Below are 15,101 nucleotides of genomic sequence, written 5' to 3' on the forward strand. Positions count from 1 at the left end.
GCGTGTTTGACCAATGATGGTAAGATGTCTTACCATCATTGGTCAAACACGCATAACTATTTAACATTATTAGCACATTATTTCTGTTAGTATACACCAGTGACAATTTTTAGGGTATCTTCAGGAATGACAGGATTCATTGGAAGAATGTGACTATTTAGTATTTGATCAGCGTCCCTAGCACTTTGTCAATTTTTTTGCATGGGATCCCCAAGTTGAAAAGTTTGAATGCAATTGTTTTGTGGGGGCATATTTGGCAGTAAGATTCAATTGGCTAGTTCTTTTGCCTCTGGATTAGTAGACTCCTGTTTTAAGCACCATGTCAAGGTTTGAGCTCATAATGCAGGCCAATACACAACTGCAAGACCTGGGGGAAGGCTGGATTAGATGAGATTCTATCCTTTGGATCAATAATAATTTGCAAAGCCATTTTCCTGGTTCAGTGGCTAAAGTAGACATTGTCAGCCATGGGTCAGCTGGTAGCACTCTGACTAATAAAGTTGGAGACTCAAGTCCTACTCCAGAGACTTAAGCACTAAAATCTAGGTTGACACAGCAGTGTAGTAATCAGGAAGTTTAACATTTCAGATGAAATGTTAAACTTGTTTTCTAAGGTGCATGTAAAAGATTCCATGGTGCAATTAAAAGAGCAGGGAACAATATCTGGCCAATATTTATCATTTAATCAACATCATAAAAAGCAGGTAATCTGATTATTATCATGCTGTTGTTTCTTGGAGCTTGCTGTGTGCAAATTGGCTGCTGCTGTTTCTGCATTACAACAACACTTCCAAAGTACCTCAATGGCTATAAAGTGCTTTGGGAGGTCATGAGGTTGTGAAAGGCACTACATAAATCTGAGTCTTTCTTTTGTAAAAACATTCATGTTACTGATTGAAGCAGAAGGTGGCATTCTTCCAGTGCTTAAGACAATATTGTTCCTTCAACCAATATTATATAAAAAATTAACTGGTTAATTGTTGGATGCATGCATGTTTGCTTACATAACAGTCCAGAAACAGCTGGAAGCATGATCTATGGTAGATAGTTCATAAAGAAAAGTTTTAGGAGATATAAAGAAAGGGGTTAGGAATATATTTAATCTCTCTGAGATCGTTAACTGCATCTCAGTTAAAAGGTGCAACCTCTTAGAATAGAGAAGGCTGAGGGGGGACCTGATAGAGGTATACAAAATTATGAGGGGCACAGATAGGGTAAATAGGAAGAAACTTTTCCCCTTAGTGGAGGTGTCAATATCCAGAGGGCATAGATTTAAAGTAAGGGGCAGGAGGTTTAGAGGGGATTTGAGGATACGTTTTTCCCCCAGAGGGTGGTTGGAATCTGGAACACACTGCCTGAGCGGGTGGTAGAGGCAGGAACTCTCATAACATTGAAGAAGTATTTAGATGAGCACTTGAAATGCCATAGCGTACAGGTCTATGGGCCAAGTGCTGGAAAATGGGATTAGAATAGATAGGTGCTTGATTGCGGGCATGGACACGATGGGCCGAAGGGCCTGTTTCTGTGCTGTATAACTCTGGCTCTGACTCTTTCAGTATTGTAAAGTTTGATGATTCTATTACTTTAAAGTTTTGATGCATTTTACCATCACTATATAAATGCAAGTATTAACTCATTGAAAACAATTTTACTGCAATAAGCTATCTTAACATTCATGGCAATGAAACCTGGATAATGCCTACTCTCCTTCAAATAGTGCCATGGGATTGTTTACATTTGCCTGAGTGCAAGCAAGACTTTGGTTGACGACACATGTAAAGGCCTCAGACAGTGCAGTACTACTTAATGACTGAAGTAAGCACTGAAGTGTCAGCTAAAATTCCCTGCTTAAATCCTGGACCAAGGCTTATTGGAAGTTTGCTTTGTAGGCATAACTTTATGGATGGAAGTGTGGCAACGGTTCAATAGTTTACGGCAAGCTAGAAAGTTTATTTTTCAGCAATATTCGATGCATGAAAATATACAAAAGATGTATTTTATATGTGCTCTTAATTAAGTTATAAGAGGAAATGCAAGGTTGGATGTTATGGCTGCAAATCGTCCTTTGTTTACATAAAATATGGCATGGTGACGATGAGATGGGAATCCAATGTCAGCCCGCCAGTCTCCAATAATTCAGAAGCTGAACGGGTGCTGAAATCCGAAGTCCATTCGCCCTTTTGAGAAAAAGGAACACAATTAACGAGCTATTGAGCTTGTTAAAAAAGCTAATCAACCCCAATTTTTCACTGCTAAATCCATTTATCGCTAGTCACACAGGAAAAACGTTGGGAGTGAGTTACACCAGATATCCACATGGGTGGATGAAAAGGCCTGCAAACGGGACCAAGGCTGTATGTAACAGCAGAGCTGCTGATGAAGGTGCTGAAGTGTTTGGCTGTGAGTAGATTTGGTTCAGTTCAGTTTTTATAGCTGACATAACAATTGAAAGAGAGTGGAAATGGGGCCTTTAAGTTCATGGCCGGAATTGACTTCCAGTTCACAGCTTAGCCCTTCGCTTACTGGATGCTATGCCCTAAATGCCCAATTGGGCGCCAAACTCCCCTTCTCAACGCCAATTGGCCGATATTCCTGCCAGCTGAACACTCATTAGGCAACTGACGCTTGATACAAGGTGCTGAAATGGAGGGGGTGGGAGCAAGTAGATCATGCACTTCCCTTTCCACCTCTCTTACCCTGCCAGAAACTGTAAAATTCAGCCCTCTGCGTGGTATACGTACCCTTACAATTTATGCCACCTAGAAAAATGCTGGGTAATACTGGCTTTTCAGATTCTATTTTTCTTTCAATGTTTTTTCTTATCTGCTCACAGCTTTTTTCTATATGCTAGACATTACATTTACCATTTGGCCCAACTTCTCTCATATAATGCAGATGACTCCTATGCAGGAAATGTATAATTAAATAATCAACCAGGATATCCAGCTTTTGCCCAGTTCTTGAAGGAAGTGATTGACAGCTGATCTACGAAACACCTGTGTTCTTCTCACCTGCTGCACATTCTTTTGTCAAGGTTTCTTCTGTGGCACTGAATGAGTGTATGTGGACAAAAACCTCCCCCTCCCTTTAAAGATAATAGTATATTTACACTTAATTTTTCAAGAAAATTTGAGGGTTGTAGGAATTTCCCTTTTACAGAGAAATAAACTTGCACACAAATAGAGTACTGTCATTAGAATTTGTTTTTCACTTAACTTTTACATTTTCTCTTCTCATCAACTCCAATTAAAAGTTAGCCCCCAATCCCAACCAGCCTGTAATCATAGTCCTCTGTTATGCTGTTAATATTTATTCCCCACTCTAAGCAACTTGTCTGAGTCTGGAAGTGACAAGCTCGCCCCCGAGTGGAAGATGAAGCAAATAAAAGCTGGATTTAGACAGAGATTTCCAACCCAAGAGCACCAGAGCCTGGTGTTACCTTTGCCAAGTGGCCCAGGAATCAATCATGGGGTTATTAGTACACCACATGGATTACCTTCTCTTATACTGTGCCCCTCCTTGCAACAAAGGCGAACATTCCATCTGATTTCCTAATTGCTTGCTGTACCTCCATGTTAACTTTGTGATTGGTGGACAAGGTCATCCAAATCCCTCCGAATCCCAGCAGTTTCTCGTCTTTAAAAAAAATTCTGCTTTTCCATTCTTCCTAATTTCACACTTACCCACATTCATGCAGTATTCTTTCTACCACCTTCTTGCCCAAACACTTAGTGGCCTTTATTTATATTTTTCCCACATTTTATATGAAAACATTGCTTTGCAAGGTAAGTTTATCAAATGACTACTGTATCACTCTTCAAAATGCAATAAACTAGTTGTTTGCATTTCAAAATTGCATTAGGAAATGTAATTGACAGTATATGGCCATGCATTTACAAACATTGGCACAGTTTACATAATTACCATAATTTGGTTACAAAGGATGATAGCTGTGCATCATTAGCACAAGCATAAGTATGCAGAATATCTTCAGTATATTGCATTTGAAGATACTTTTTTCTGACATATGTTACAATCTTCATAGAGACTTAACTTTTAAAAAGAAATTCAAACTTTGTTAATAGCTGAAATGATGACACACAAGGCTTCACATTTTCAGACTTCTACCGTAACAAAAGATTAAAAGCACTATTATAACAAAAGACTAAAAGCACCACTATCTAAACACTATCCTTGTGGGCAACTTATAATTTAAAACATTAAGCAGAATATTCCTTTTAGCATAACTGAAAACAGACTTCACAGATATACTTTACACTGTTTTTAAGTAGACATTCAATTCTCCCAGAACCACTCAAAGGTGATTCTTAACTCCTGAGGGTTTACTTCTGTTCTTTTCCTTTCTCAGCCAGGGAACTGTTAATCTCAGAACTGTTTTTCACATTGAGGTTTTTCTCCCCCCTAGATATTCTTCCTCACACATGCTACACAAATCTTCCAGCCTTGTTTTAACTCATGAATTTGGTCTTTTCCTTCCAAGTGAGAGCTCCCACCCCCATTCCTGTGTGGTGAACTACAATGTCTTGCTACCTATAGCTGCTGTCGCTCTCCAAGATTAACCTTGTCCGAGTGCTTTCAGGCTTATCTCAGAAACCCATACCCCTCTCAACGCCCATCTCCATAGCAACATGAATAATGTGGGCCTCTTAGCTAGGTAGAAATGCTGATTAGTTCTCTTTTATATTGGAAGGAAATGGTCAGTTTAAAACATAACTGTTTACAACCAAATATTCACAACACTTTTCTGGGGCTTTGGAGACTCCCAGTCTATTTACTGTTAATACACAGGCTGCTGTCATTGTCTGCAAGTGTAAACACCTTGCACCTTCTTCCCAGTAAAACAATCTGGGCCCCTCTTTAATTTCTAACAATCAAACCACCCAGGCTTGCTGTTAGGCAGACTTCAGAACAGGTCATATTACCCCTTCCATTTTATCTTAAATTAAAGACAGTCCCAAAACATAGCAATCTTTTAAAACTCATAATTGTAACAAATAACTCATATTACATGCAAATGCCTGCACTATTTCAAGATAATTAAATAAACAATTATAAAACAGACAATATTCTGAAGTGCTTTACTAAAACATTGAGAGTTGAGTTTTCTGGGATATCTTAGACACCATGACTCAGCTCTCAATGAAATTACTTACTAAATTCACAACAAGTGATTTCTAGAGAAATATAAGGTGGCTGTGTCTTATAATGCATTTATTTCAGTATTGAAAGGAAGAATTTGAACCTACATCGTATATTTCATGTCCTTAGGATGTCTCAAAGTACTTTACAGCCAATGAATAACTTCTTAGTCTGTGCACACAAGGTCTCACAAATAGTAATGAGATGAATAAGCAGCTGATCTTATTTTCATAATGTTGGTTGAGATATAAATCTTGGGTAGGCACCAGGAGAACTACCTTGCTTTTAGAGTAATACGATGAGATCTTTACGCTTACCTGAGCAGGTAGATAGGGCTTTGGTATAACATCCTATCCAAAAGGCAGCCCTACTTGACAATTCAATTCTCCCTCAGGACTGAACTGAAGTGTCAGCCAATACTAAATACACAAATCGAAGAGTGGGGTCTGAATCCAAAATTATGTCTGAGAGGCAAGATTGCCGGCACCAAGTTAAGGCTAATACATACCTAAGATTACTGTAGATAATACCCCAGCTACACTAAGCAGTTGAAATCTGCTGAGCCTTTTCACTAGTTGTTGTAATCCTTCTAATCAAAATACAGGATTTTAATTCCTTTTCACAATGAATCAGCTACATTAAGACATAGGTGGTGTTTGTTTCTCCAATTATTAAAACAAGTGCAATATGGAGAGGGAGAATGGCAGTTTGCTGCTGTGCCAAAAAGTTGTCAGATGGTTTCATTCACTTGAAAGAGAAAATTGAAGGAAAAGCACCAACAACTTTGGAGGCAGCCTGGAACCTGACCCTCTTGTATAGGAACAGTGGTTAACCTGAAGACCAAAGAAATGCTGCTTTTATAAACCTTAACATTCTGGTGTAGACAGTAGCTGTGACTTTGTAGCCCAACTAGAAAGATATTTATTTTTGAATATCCAATGTTCCTGGTCCTGGTCCTAGAATCATACATGATGATTGGAAGGTTTCAATCTAAATAAAAACTGCATTTGCCTAGTGAACAGTGCTCATGTTTTCTTTCTGAGAATCTATTGCACGCCAATCATTTAGATGAGAGAATGATGATGTGTAGATGAGTAGAGATGTACTTCATATAAACCCCAGGGAATCATTAAACCAAAGGAAAGCCTCTTGTATTGATCGCATACGCCTGCCATCTAGATCTATGGAAAATGTCTTTGGTTCTCCATGATATGCAGATATGATGAATAATCTGACCATCTTGTTTCTTCTCCAGGAGCTTGCTCAGGTTTCTTAAATCCATAACAGGCACAATCCCACTTTTTCTTTGATAACTACAATACTGTGAATATTTTCCTACTCTTGTGGCACTATTTTTGTAGTTTAGGAGCCTAATTAAATATCTTTTTCCAACTTTAAGGGTGTGGATTGGAGGCAACAAATAGTAACTTGGTGGTGTTTTTACTGGCTTTCCCTGCCTCATACAAAGCATCAATCTTTATTTATAATGTTGTAAGAAAGCACCAAGCATAATCAGATTAACCTTGTCTGAGAGTTTTCAGGCTTATCTCAGAAACCCATCCCCCCTCTCAAAGCCCATTGCCATGGCATGCAATATGAGTAACATGGGCCTTGTAGCTAGGTAGAAATGCTGATGAGCTGTCTTGAGACCCCAACTTTTCTTACCTTGGAAGTAAATGGACAGTTTAAAGCGTAACTGTTTACAACCAGATATTCACAACACTTTTCTGGGATTTTGGAGACTCTCAGTCTATCTACTGTGAATACATAGGCTGCTGCCATTGTCTGCAAGTGTAAACACCTTGCACCTTCTTCTCAGTACCTAGGAAAACAAGCTTACATTTGCAATAACTTTGGTGGTTCCAAATGGTTCAGCATACAAAAACAGAAAAGTGAAGACATCTATCCTGTGATTTTTAAAATAACAAATTTCTGATCTTTTGCTCCAAGGTCTAGGAAAATGCTGAGCAGATCTGCCCCCTCCAAAGAGAATGAGGAAAACGCACAGTAGGGGAGAAAATTATATGTAAGGGAAGAAGTTCATAGCATGTGGTAATATTATCATTTCACTTTGGGAATGAACGTCACAATTATCCCACTCCATTGTGTATCATATTCACTTGGATTTTTCAAATTTACTAGCCTTTCTTCTAATGTGCCTTGTTAAGCTCAAGTCAATAAAAGGCTAAAAAGAGAAAAAATCAGCAGCTGAGCTGCAAAATTCTCAAACTTATGAAATGAGTCAGGTATTTAAACTCTGGATTCAAGATACTTTTGTGGAAACAGGGTACTCGTGATCTTTTTGTAGACCTCAGAGCTTGGAGAGTAAACTCTGGGATAGCCTTCAGAATTTCAAATCCAAACAACTGTTTTGGTCACCCGCTGCAATAGGGCAACCCCAAAAGTGTTAGTGAGATTTGTCTGCATCGAGCTACGCCATTGTAGCAATCCAATGAAAGCTCATTAAGAAAAGTAATTCAGTGATTTAGAACTGATCTGAGATTAATGTTGCAGAATTGAAATAATTTTGAGGTTTCCTGGGAAACACATTTATGTATTGGTCTGCAAGTGGAGAGAAAGACATGTCAAAGATTTTTACAGCATTTACTGGTATTCTGACAAACATATTAAACAACCCAAGTGACAATTTTCCTTTTCTTAAAAGAATTTGCTGCAAGGAGTAATGTGCAAGTTAATTTGCACAAGGCCACAATTGTTATCATAAAATTGGGTGTCTGGTCAGTCGCAGCATCATCCCTAGTTTTGGCGGTAGGCCTCAAAAAATACAGCAAGACAAAACTTGTGAAAGCTGTTTTATTTTAACCAAATTATCATTTTTTCCCCCCCAAATACAATTCAATTTTCTTCAAAGTCAAAACTTACAACATTCTTCAAATACATTGTCATATTAGTGACTATTTCACTACACAGTTTTGAAACGAATGTATAAATAATGTGAAATCACAAAGAAAACAATTTTCAAAAGATCTGGCCTTCAAAAGTCACTGAAAGATGAATCACAGGTCAAGTCTGCACAATGCAGGTCCTCATGCAAACACATACATAATGAAATTCAGGACAGTGACATTCTCTAACAACCTCATCCAACTCAACAAATCTTAACTTCCTCTCTCACTAACAAAGGCATTCAATAGCAGTATCCTCTAATCTTACAAAAATAGACATTAACTATGTGTTAAAGGAAAGTCACCACTAATAAAGCTTTCATCCAAAGTACCTTGACAACTCATCATCAAAAAATGTGACATTCTAATTTCTTTTTTACTGCAAAGACAAATATTGGGCAGTACCTATTGTATAAAAAGTGCAATGTTTAAAGGCTATGATAGCTGTGAATTTGCATATTAAAACATGTACATCACTGGCTTTACACAAATGAGTTTTGCAGTTATGCAGACATCTGCAGCACCCATGGTTCAAATTCACTTACATAGCAGCTGTTCTTAGATAAGTTTGTAACCAATTCCTGAAGTAGAAAACAGATACACTATGCATTTATGCTTTGTATTTATGAAATTATCCAGGTACACAATCCACCTTGCTTTACTTTCAAAAATATAATCTTCAATTGTTAAAACTGATCGCTATCAGAATCCTTTTGGAAACTGAGGAATTTCTGATTAAAGCTCGCGTGCTGAAATATAAACGTTCTATTTGTCGGTAGTTTTATATCTACAACTATTAAAAAAAATATTTAGGACATAGAACCACAGGAGTCATGCCTAATTTAAGAAAATATATCCCCCTTCCCACATTGACAATTCCCTATCTTTTGCCTCGCTTGTTTCCAGCAGGAGGTTTCTTCAGTTGCAGAAGCTGTCCCCCTAGATTATTGGCAAAGCCTGATGTTGAAGGATTGGACACACCAAAGGTCAGGCCAGCAGATGCAGTGATCCCAGGATTATTGAAGTTAAATCCAGATGTAGTTGAGCTGCCAAAGCCTTGCACAAGAAAACAAAAACAAAAACTACTCATGAAGTATTTGACAACATCCAAGCAAATCATTGCGATTGTGAAATATTAACAGGTTATTGTAGCTTCCTTGTATCCATTCAGGGTTTTGCCAAACTGCAGGCATTGAAGAACTAAAAATGAAATCATAGTACTGAATAGACTTGGCTCAGGAATACAAAATGATGCTTTAAAAAACAAATATATTGCAAATACATTGTAAAAAGTACACAGATATATTATCTTTCACTGTTCTATGGATCTGGTTTCATTTCAAGTTTTGAATCCTTGAGATATGGCCTGGATTTTGTGGTCAGCAGCAAAGCAAGGCCTCACTGCTGACCTCAAAAAAAGCCTCGGTGAGAGATCTAGGGACTTCTGTGGCAATAACTTTACCTCTCTTGCCATGTACTGAATGTAGCATTCTTCAATAGGGATTCCCAGCATGGAGATGCAGTGACATCATCAGGCTGTCCAAGCAGCCAATCACATTAATGAAGTCTCACAGGCAACCAACCAAGAAACGAAAAGCACTAAAAATCAAATCACTTTTGATATAGATTTTTAACATTTTATATAGAGCCAAATAATGATTGGGACATACACAAAGGGTGGAGGTAGAAGCTAAAATAGCTTGAAAAAATAAGTCTTAAAAAATGCTACAATTAAATCATAATTGAGACATTTAACACTCCACAAATTGTTATTTTTTCAGAGCCAAATATGTTGTTCAGCAACAGCTATTACTCATATTTCCATTAAAAACCCAGACAAACTGTGCATGTACTAATGACCAATTTTTAATTCTTCATGCAATCTTTAATTGCATCAATTTAGATCAGCTGATTTAGGCATCGAATTGGAAGATCCAAATCCAATGTATGCCCAGCTATTGTTTCCTCAATGAAATCAGGAAAGGAGAATTAAAAGCAATAAGTATTCAGTGCAATATTTGTAAAACTGGCTTGCACATTTATCAATCATCACAATTCAGTGTGATACTTGCATTGAAGAATTTGGTCTATCTGGGAGTGTATCGTTCTTATAAGATAAACGCAGCTCCATATGTTTGAATGGACTTACAATTTATTTCAGCCAGGCTGGTCATAAGAATTTTCTCAATGCGGACAGTAAAATGCACAGGTGACAATAAAAAAGTGAAAATGTATATCAAAGACTTTAAAAAACAAACCATATCAAAATTAAATCATATTAAGAACTGCAAGTAAGCTTTGCTGATGGCTCAACGAGTTAACCCAATGTACTGCTAAACCACACAGATCAGGAAAGTCTGTTCTCTTGTAGATGCTAACTTGCTATGTCTTTCCAGTCTTTGCCTTTTATTGGTTTATATTCCAAACGAGAAGGTGCCAGCTTTGTGCTGAGTTAGTCGATCTTAACTGAAGGGATGACAGAAATGCTACAATTGGCCCCAGCAACCATGGATTAGGGAGGTGAAAATCAGCCAAGATTCTCCTCCAGTTCCAGTGATCCCTGCTGAATCTGTGTGCGCGCACATCACAGGCAGGGCCAGGGTCAAATATGACTGGGCACACACTGAAAATAACACCAAAAAAAAATGGAACTGTATAGCAAGAGAGAAAAAAACAATTCCTTCAGGAACAGCAGGGAAGAATATGTTTGTGAAAAACTAATTAAAAATTTGGCACTGTTGGTCTTAAATCTCAGCCAGACTAGTACCTTCAATAATGTCATCAACATTTGCTGCTAAATCTAAAAGTCAACTAAAAACCCTAAAGGAATTCTCCAGTTAATCATAACACCTTGAATCCCAAAAGGATCTCTGATGTTGAGTCTTGTTCAATCTATTGGTTTTTGAATCATATCCACACCACTCATGAAAAAGGTTAATTTTATCCCAGTGAACAATTTGAAAGAAAACGTGTTTTCCACAAAAAGTCCTAACCATGAAGAAAATATGTAAAATAAGATTGATGTGTCGGCATAAATAAAAAGTGTTTTAAGATAAATTCTGTTCATTAGAAGATGGTCTATAAACCTCTGAAGTACTACAGTAAACTGCCCAGACTGTTGCTGCCATAAAGGTAGAAGTTTCCAGTTTAACATACCCAAAGTGTTCTGTATATCAAAAGAATATTTTCCAGCCTCAAAAAAAATGGGCTGTACAATTAGTAACTTTTGGCTGAAGATGAAAGTGAAATCAATTACTCGAAAACAGTTAGTTAATCTGAAGAATACTTCTGATCTATAAAGGATTAATCAACTTTCAGAAATGTCTTTCTGGGGAATATAACCCAGAATGGGTGTACTAAAAGAAACAAATAAAGCCTTCTGTGAGTGATGTTACAGAATGCTTAATGTGCTTGTACAAAATTACCATCTCTGTCATTTTAATGGATACACCAAAATACTTATTTGAAAGGGTTTAATGACTGTGGTAAAGTACCGGAGGAAACAACTCTGCAAAATAGAAGTCAAAGAAATTTGGTACATATATGATAAGCATTCATATAACATTGCTCACAATAATTTTCAGACTTGAGTCTTCTGCCTCATTTCCTGCTTTTCCACCACATTCTGCTCCTCGCTTTTAGTTCTTATTGTACTGGAGATAACTTATCCTGGCTTGCTATTGCTACGAGTTGTCGGTTAGTTCGCTTTTTTGGTAGCTAAGACCTGCTTTTACATATAAAACAACACCACAGAAATGGGCTCTTTGCACAGTTATTGTTGGTATTTATTCACCATATCAGTAATAATCCCAATTGCAAACCCTTTTCCCATATCCATTATTTCCCCCAAGAATTGCCAAATCCGAACAAGAAATCCACACAGAAGACCTCTGCTTGCCTGATATATTTATCGCCACAGAAGTCTATACCCAATGGGGGCCATTAGCAGCAGCAGAATTATATACAACCACAATCTGAACCTCATGGTCCAGTGTATCCCCCGCTCTACCATTGCCATCAGGCCAAGGGATCAACACTGTTTCAATGAAGATTTCAGGAGGGAATGCCAGGAACAGCACCAGGCATACCTAAAAATAAGGCGTCAACCTGGTGAAGCTACAACACAGGGCTACTTGCATGCCAAACAACCTAAGCAGCATGTAATAGACAGAGCTAAGTGATCCTACAACTAATGGATCAGATCTAAGCTCTGCAGTCATGCCAGATCCAGTCGTGAATGGTGGTGGATAATTAAACAACCAACCAGAGGAGGCGGCTCCATAAATATCCCCACCTACATTGAAGGGGGAGCCCAGCACATCAGTGCAAAGGACAAGACTGCAGCATTTTCAACCATCTTCAGCCAGAAATGATCCATCCCAGTATCATAAGACCATATGACATAGGAGCAGAAATTTGGCCATTCAGCACATCGAGTCTGCTCCGCCATTCAATCATGGCTGAGAAGTTTCTCAACCCCATTCTCCCGCCTTCTCCCCGTAACCTTTGATCCCCTTACCAATCAAGAACCTATCTATCTCGGTCTTAAATACACTCAATGACCTGGCCTCCACAGCCTCCTGTGGCAATGAATTCCATAGATTCACCACTCTCTGGTTAAAGAAGTTTCTCCTCATCTCTGTTCTAACAGGTCTTCCCTTTACTCCGAGGCTGTGCCCTCGGGTCCTAGTCTCTTCTACTAATGGAAACATCTTCCCCACGTCCACGCTATCCAGGTCTTTCAGTAATCTGTAAGTTTCAATCAGAACCCCCCTCATCCTTCTAAACTTCATCGAGTATAGACCCAGAGTCCTCAAACGTTCCTCATATGTTAAGCCTTTCATTCCTGGGATCATTCTTGTGAACCTCCTCTGGACCCTCTCCAGGGCCAGCACATCCTTCCTGAGATACGGGTCCCAAAATTGCTCACAATATTCTAAATGTGGTCTGACCAGAACCTTATAAAGCTTCAGCAGCACATCCCTGCTCTTATATTCCAGTCTTCTCGAAATAAATGCCAACATTGTATTTGCCTTTCTAACTATCGACTAAACCTGCAAGTTAACCTTAAGAGAATCCTGGACTAGGACTCCCAAGTTCCTTTGCACTCCAGATTTCTGAATTCTCTCCCCATTTAGAAAATAGTCTATGCCTCTATTTTTCCTACCAAAGTGCATGACCTCACACTTTCCCACGTTGTATTCCATCTGCCACTTTTTTGCCCATTCTCCTAACCTGTCTAAATCCTTCTGCAGCCTCCCCGCCTACTCAATACTACCTGTCCCTCCACTTACCTTTGTATCATCTGCAAACTTAGCCAGAATTCCCTCAGTTCCTTCATCTAGATCATTAATGCATAAAGTGAAGAGTTGTGGTCCCAATACTGACCCTTGCGGAACTCCACTAGTTCCTGAGAAGGACCCCCTTATCCCCATTCTCTGCCTCCTGCCAGACAGCCAATCTTCTATCCATGCTAGTACCTTGCCTCTAACACCATGGGCTCTTATCTTGCTGAGCAGCCTCCTGTGCGGCACTTGTCAAAGGCCTTCTGGAAGTCCAAGTAGATAACATCCATTGGCTTGCCTTTGTCTAACCTACTCGTTACCTCCTCAAAGAATTCTAACAGATTTGCCAGGCATGACCTCCCTTTGATGAAACCATGCTGACTTTGCCCGATTTTACCATGCACTTCCAAGTATTCTGAAATCTCATCCTTAATAATGGACTCTAAAATCTTACCAACGACCGAGGTCAGGCTAATCGGCCTCTAATTTCCCGTCTTTTGCCTCACTCCCTTCTTAAACAGGGGGGTTACATTAGCGATTTTCCAGTCCTCTGGAACCCTCCCTGACTTCAGTGATTCCTGAATGATCACCACTAATGCCTCCACTATCTCTTCAGCTATCTCCTTCAGAGCTCTGGGGGTAATCCATCTGGTCAAGGTGATTTATCCACCTTCAGACCTTTCAGTTTTTCTAGCACCTTCTCCTTAGTAATGGCCACCATACTCACCTCTGCCGCCGCCAGCCCCCACCACCCCCCCCCCGACTCTCTTGAACTTTGGGGATGTTACTCGTGTCTTCCTCCGTGAAGACTGACGCAAAGTACCTATTCAGTTCCTCCGCCATATCTTTGTTCCCCATTATTACTTCTCCAGCGTCATTTTCCAGCAGCCCAATGTCCACTTTTGCCTCTCTCTTACCCTTTTACCCTCATATTTAATCTTCTCCCTCCTTATTTCTTTTTTAGTTGTCCTCTGTTGGTCTTTGTAGGCTTCCCAATCCCCTGGTTTCCCACTGCTCTTTGCCGCATTGTATGTTTTCTCTTTAGCTTTTATGCTGTCCCTGACTTCCCTTGTCAGCCATGGTTGCCTCATCCTCCCTTTAGTATACTTCTTCTTCCTAGGGATGCATTTTTGCTGTGTCACCCAAATTACTCCCAGAAACTCCTGCCATTGCTGTTCCACTGTCTTTCCTGCTAGGCTCATCTCCCACTCAATTATGGCCAGCTCCTCCCTCATGCCTCTATAGTTGCCTTTATTCAACTGTAATACCATTACATCTGATTCCAGCTTTTTCCTCTCAAATTGCAGGGTAAATTCTATCATTTTATGGTCACTTCCTCCTAAGGGTTCCTTCACCTTAAGCTCCCTTATCAAATCTGCCTCATTACACATCACTAAATCTAGAATTGCCTGTTCCTTAGTGGGCACCACCACAAGCTGCTCCAAAAAGCCATCTTGTAGACATTCCACAAATTCATTTTCTTGGGATCCACTAGCAACCTGATTTCCCCAGTCTACCTGCATATTGAAATCCCCCATGATCACTGTGACCTTGCCTTTCTTACACGCCTTTCCTATCTCCTGGTGTATCTTATGTACAGACCTCCGAACAGTAGTCAGGATGTGGGGCACAACTCCCATTATGGTTTTTTTACCTTTGCGGTTCCTCAACTCTACCCACAGTTTCTACATCACCTGACCCTACGTCGTTTCTTGCTATCAATTTAATTTCATTTCTTACTAACAAAGCA

The 15,101-nt window shown here is 39.2% G+C and overlaps 1 protein-coding gene across 2 annotated transcripts in view; it reads right to left on the reverse strand.

The window, feature by feature from the left end:
* Nucleotides 1–7,960: 7,960 nt before the first annotated feature.
* nup58 (nucleoporin 58) overlaps nucleotides 7,961–15,101 on the reverse strand; it is a 69,171-nt gene continuing 62,030 nt past the window's right edge. For both annotated transcript variants that reach the window (XM_078545410.1, XM_078545409.1), the window contains one exon: nucleotides 7,961–9,122. In XM_078545410.1, the coding sequence (XP_078401536.1) occupies nucleotides 8,947–9,122 (176 nt within the window). In that variant the 3' untranslated portion in view covers nucleotides 7,961–8,946. The remainder of the gene's footprint in view (nucleotides 9,123–15,101) is intronic.

This window comes from Cetorhinus maximus, chromosome 7 (assembly GCF_964194155.1).
Source record: "Cetorhinus maximus chromosome 7, sCetMax3.hap1.1, whole genome shotgun sequence".
Lineage (NCBI taxonomy): Eukaryota > Metazoa > Chordata > Chondrichthyes > Lamniformes > Cetorhinidae > Cetorhinus > Cetorhinus maximus.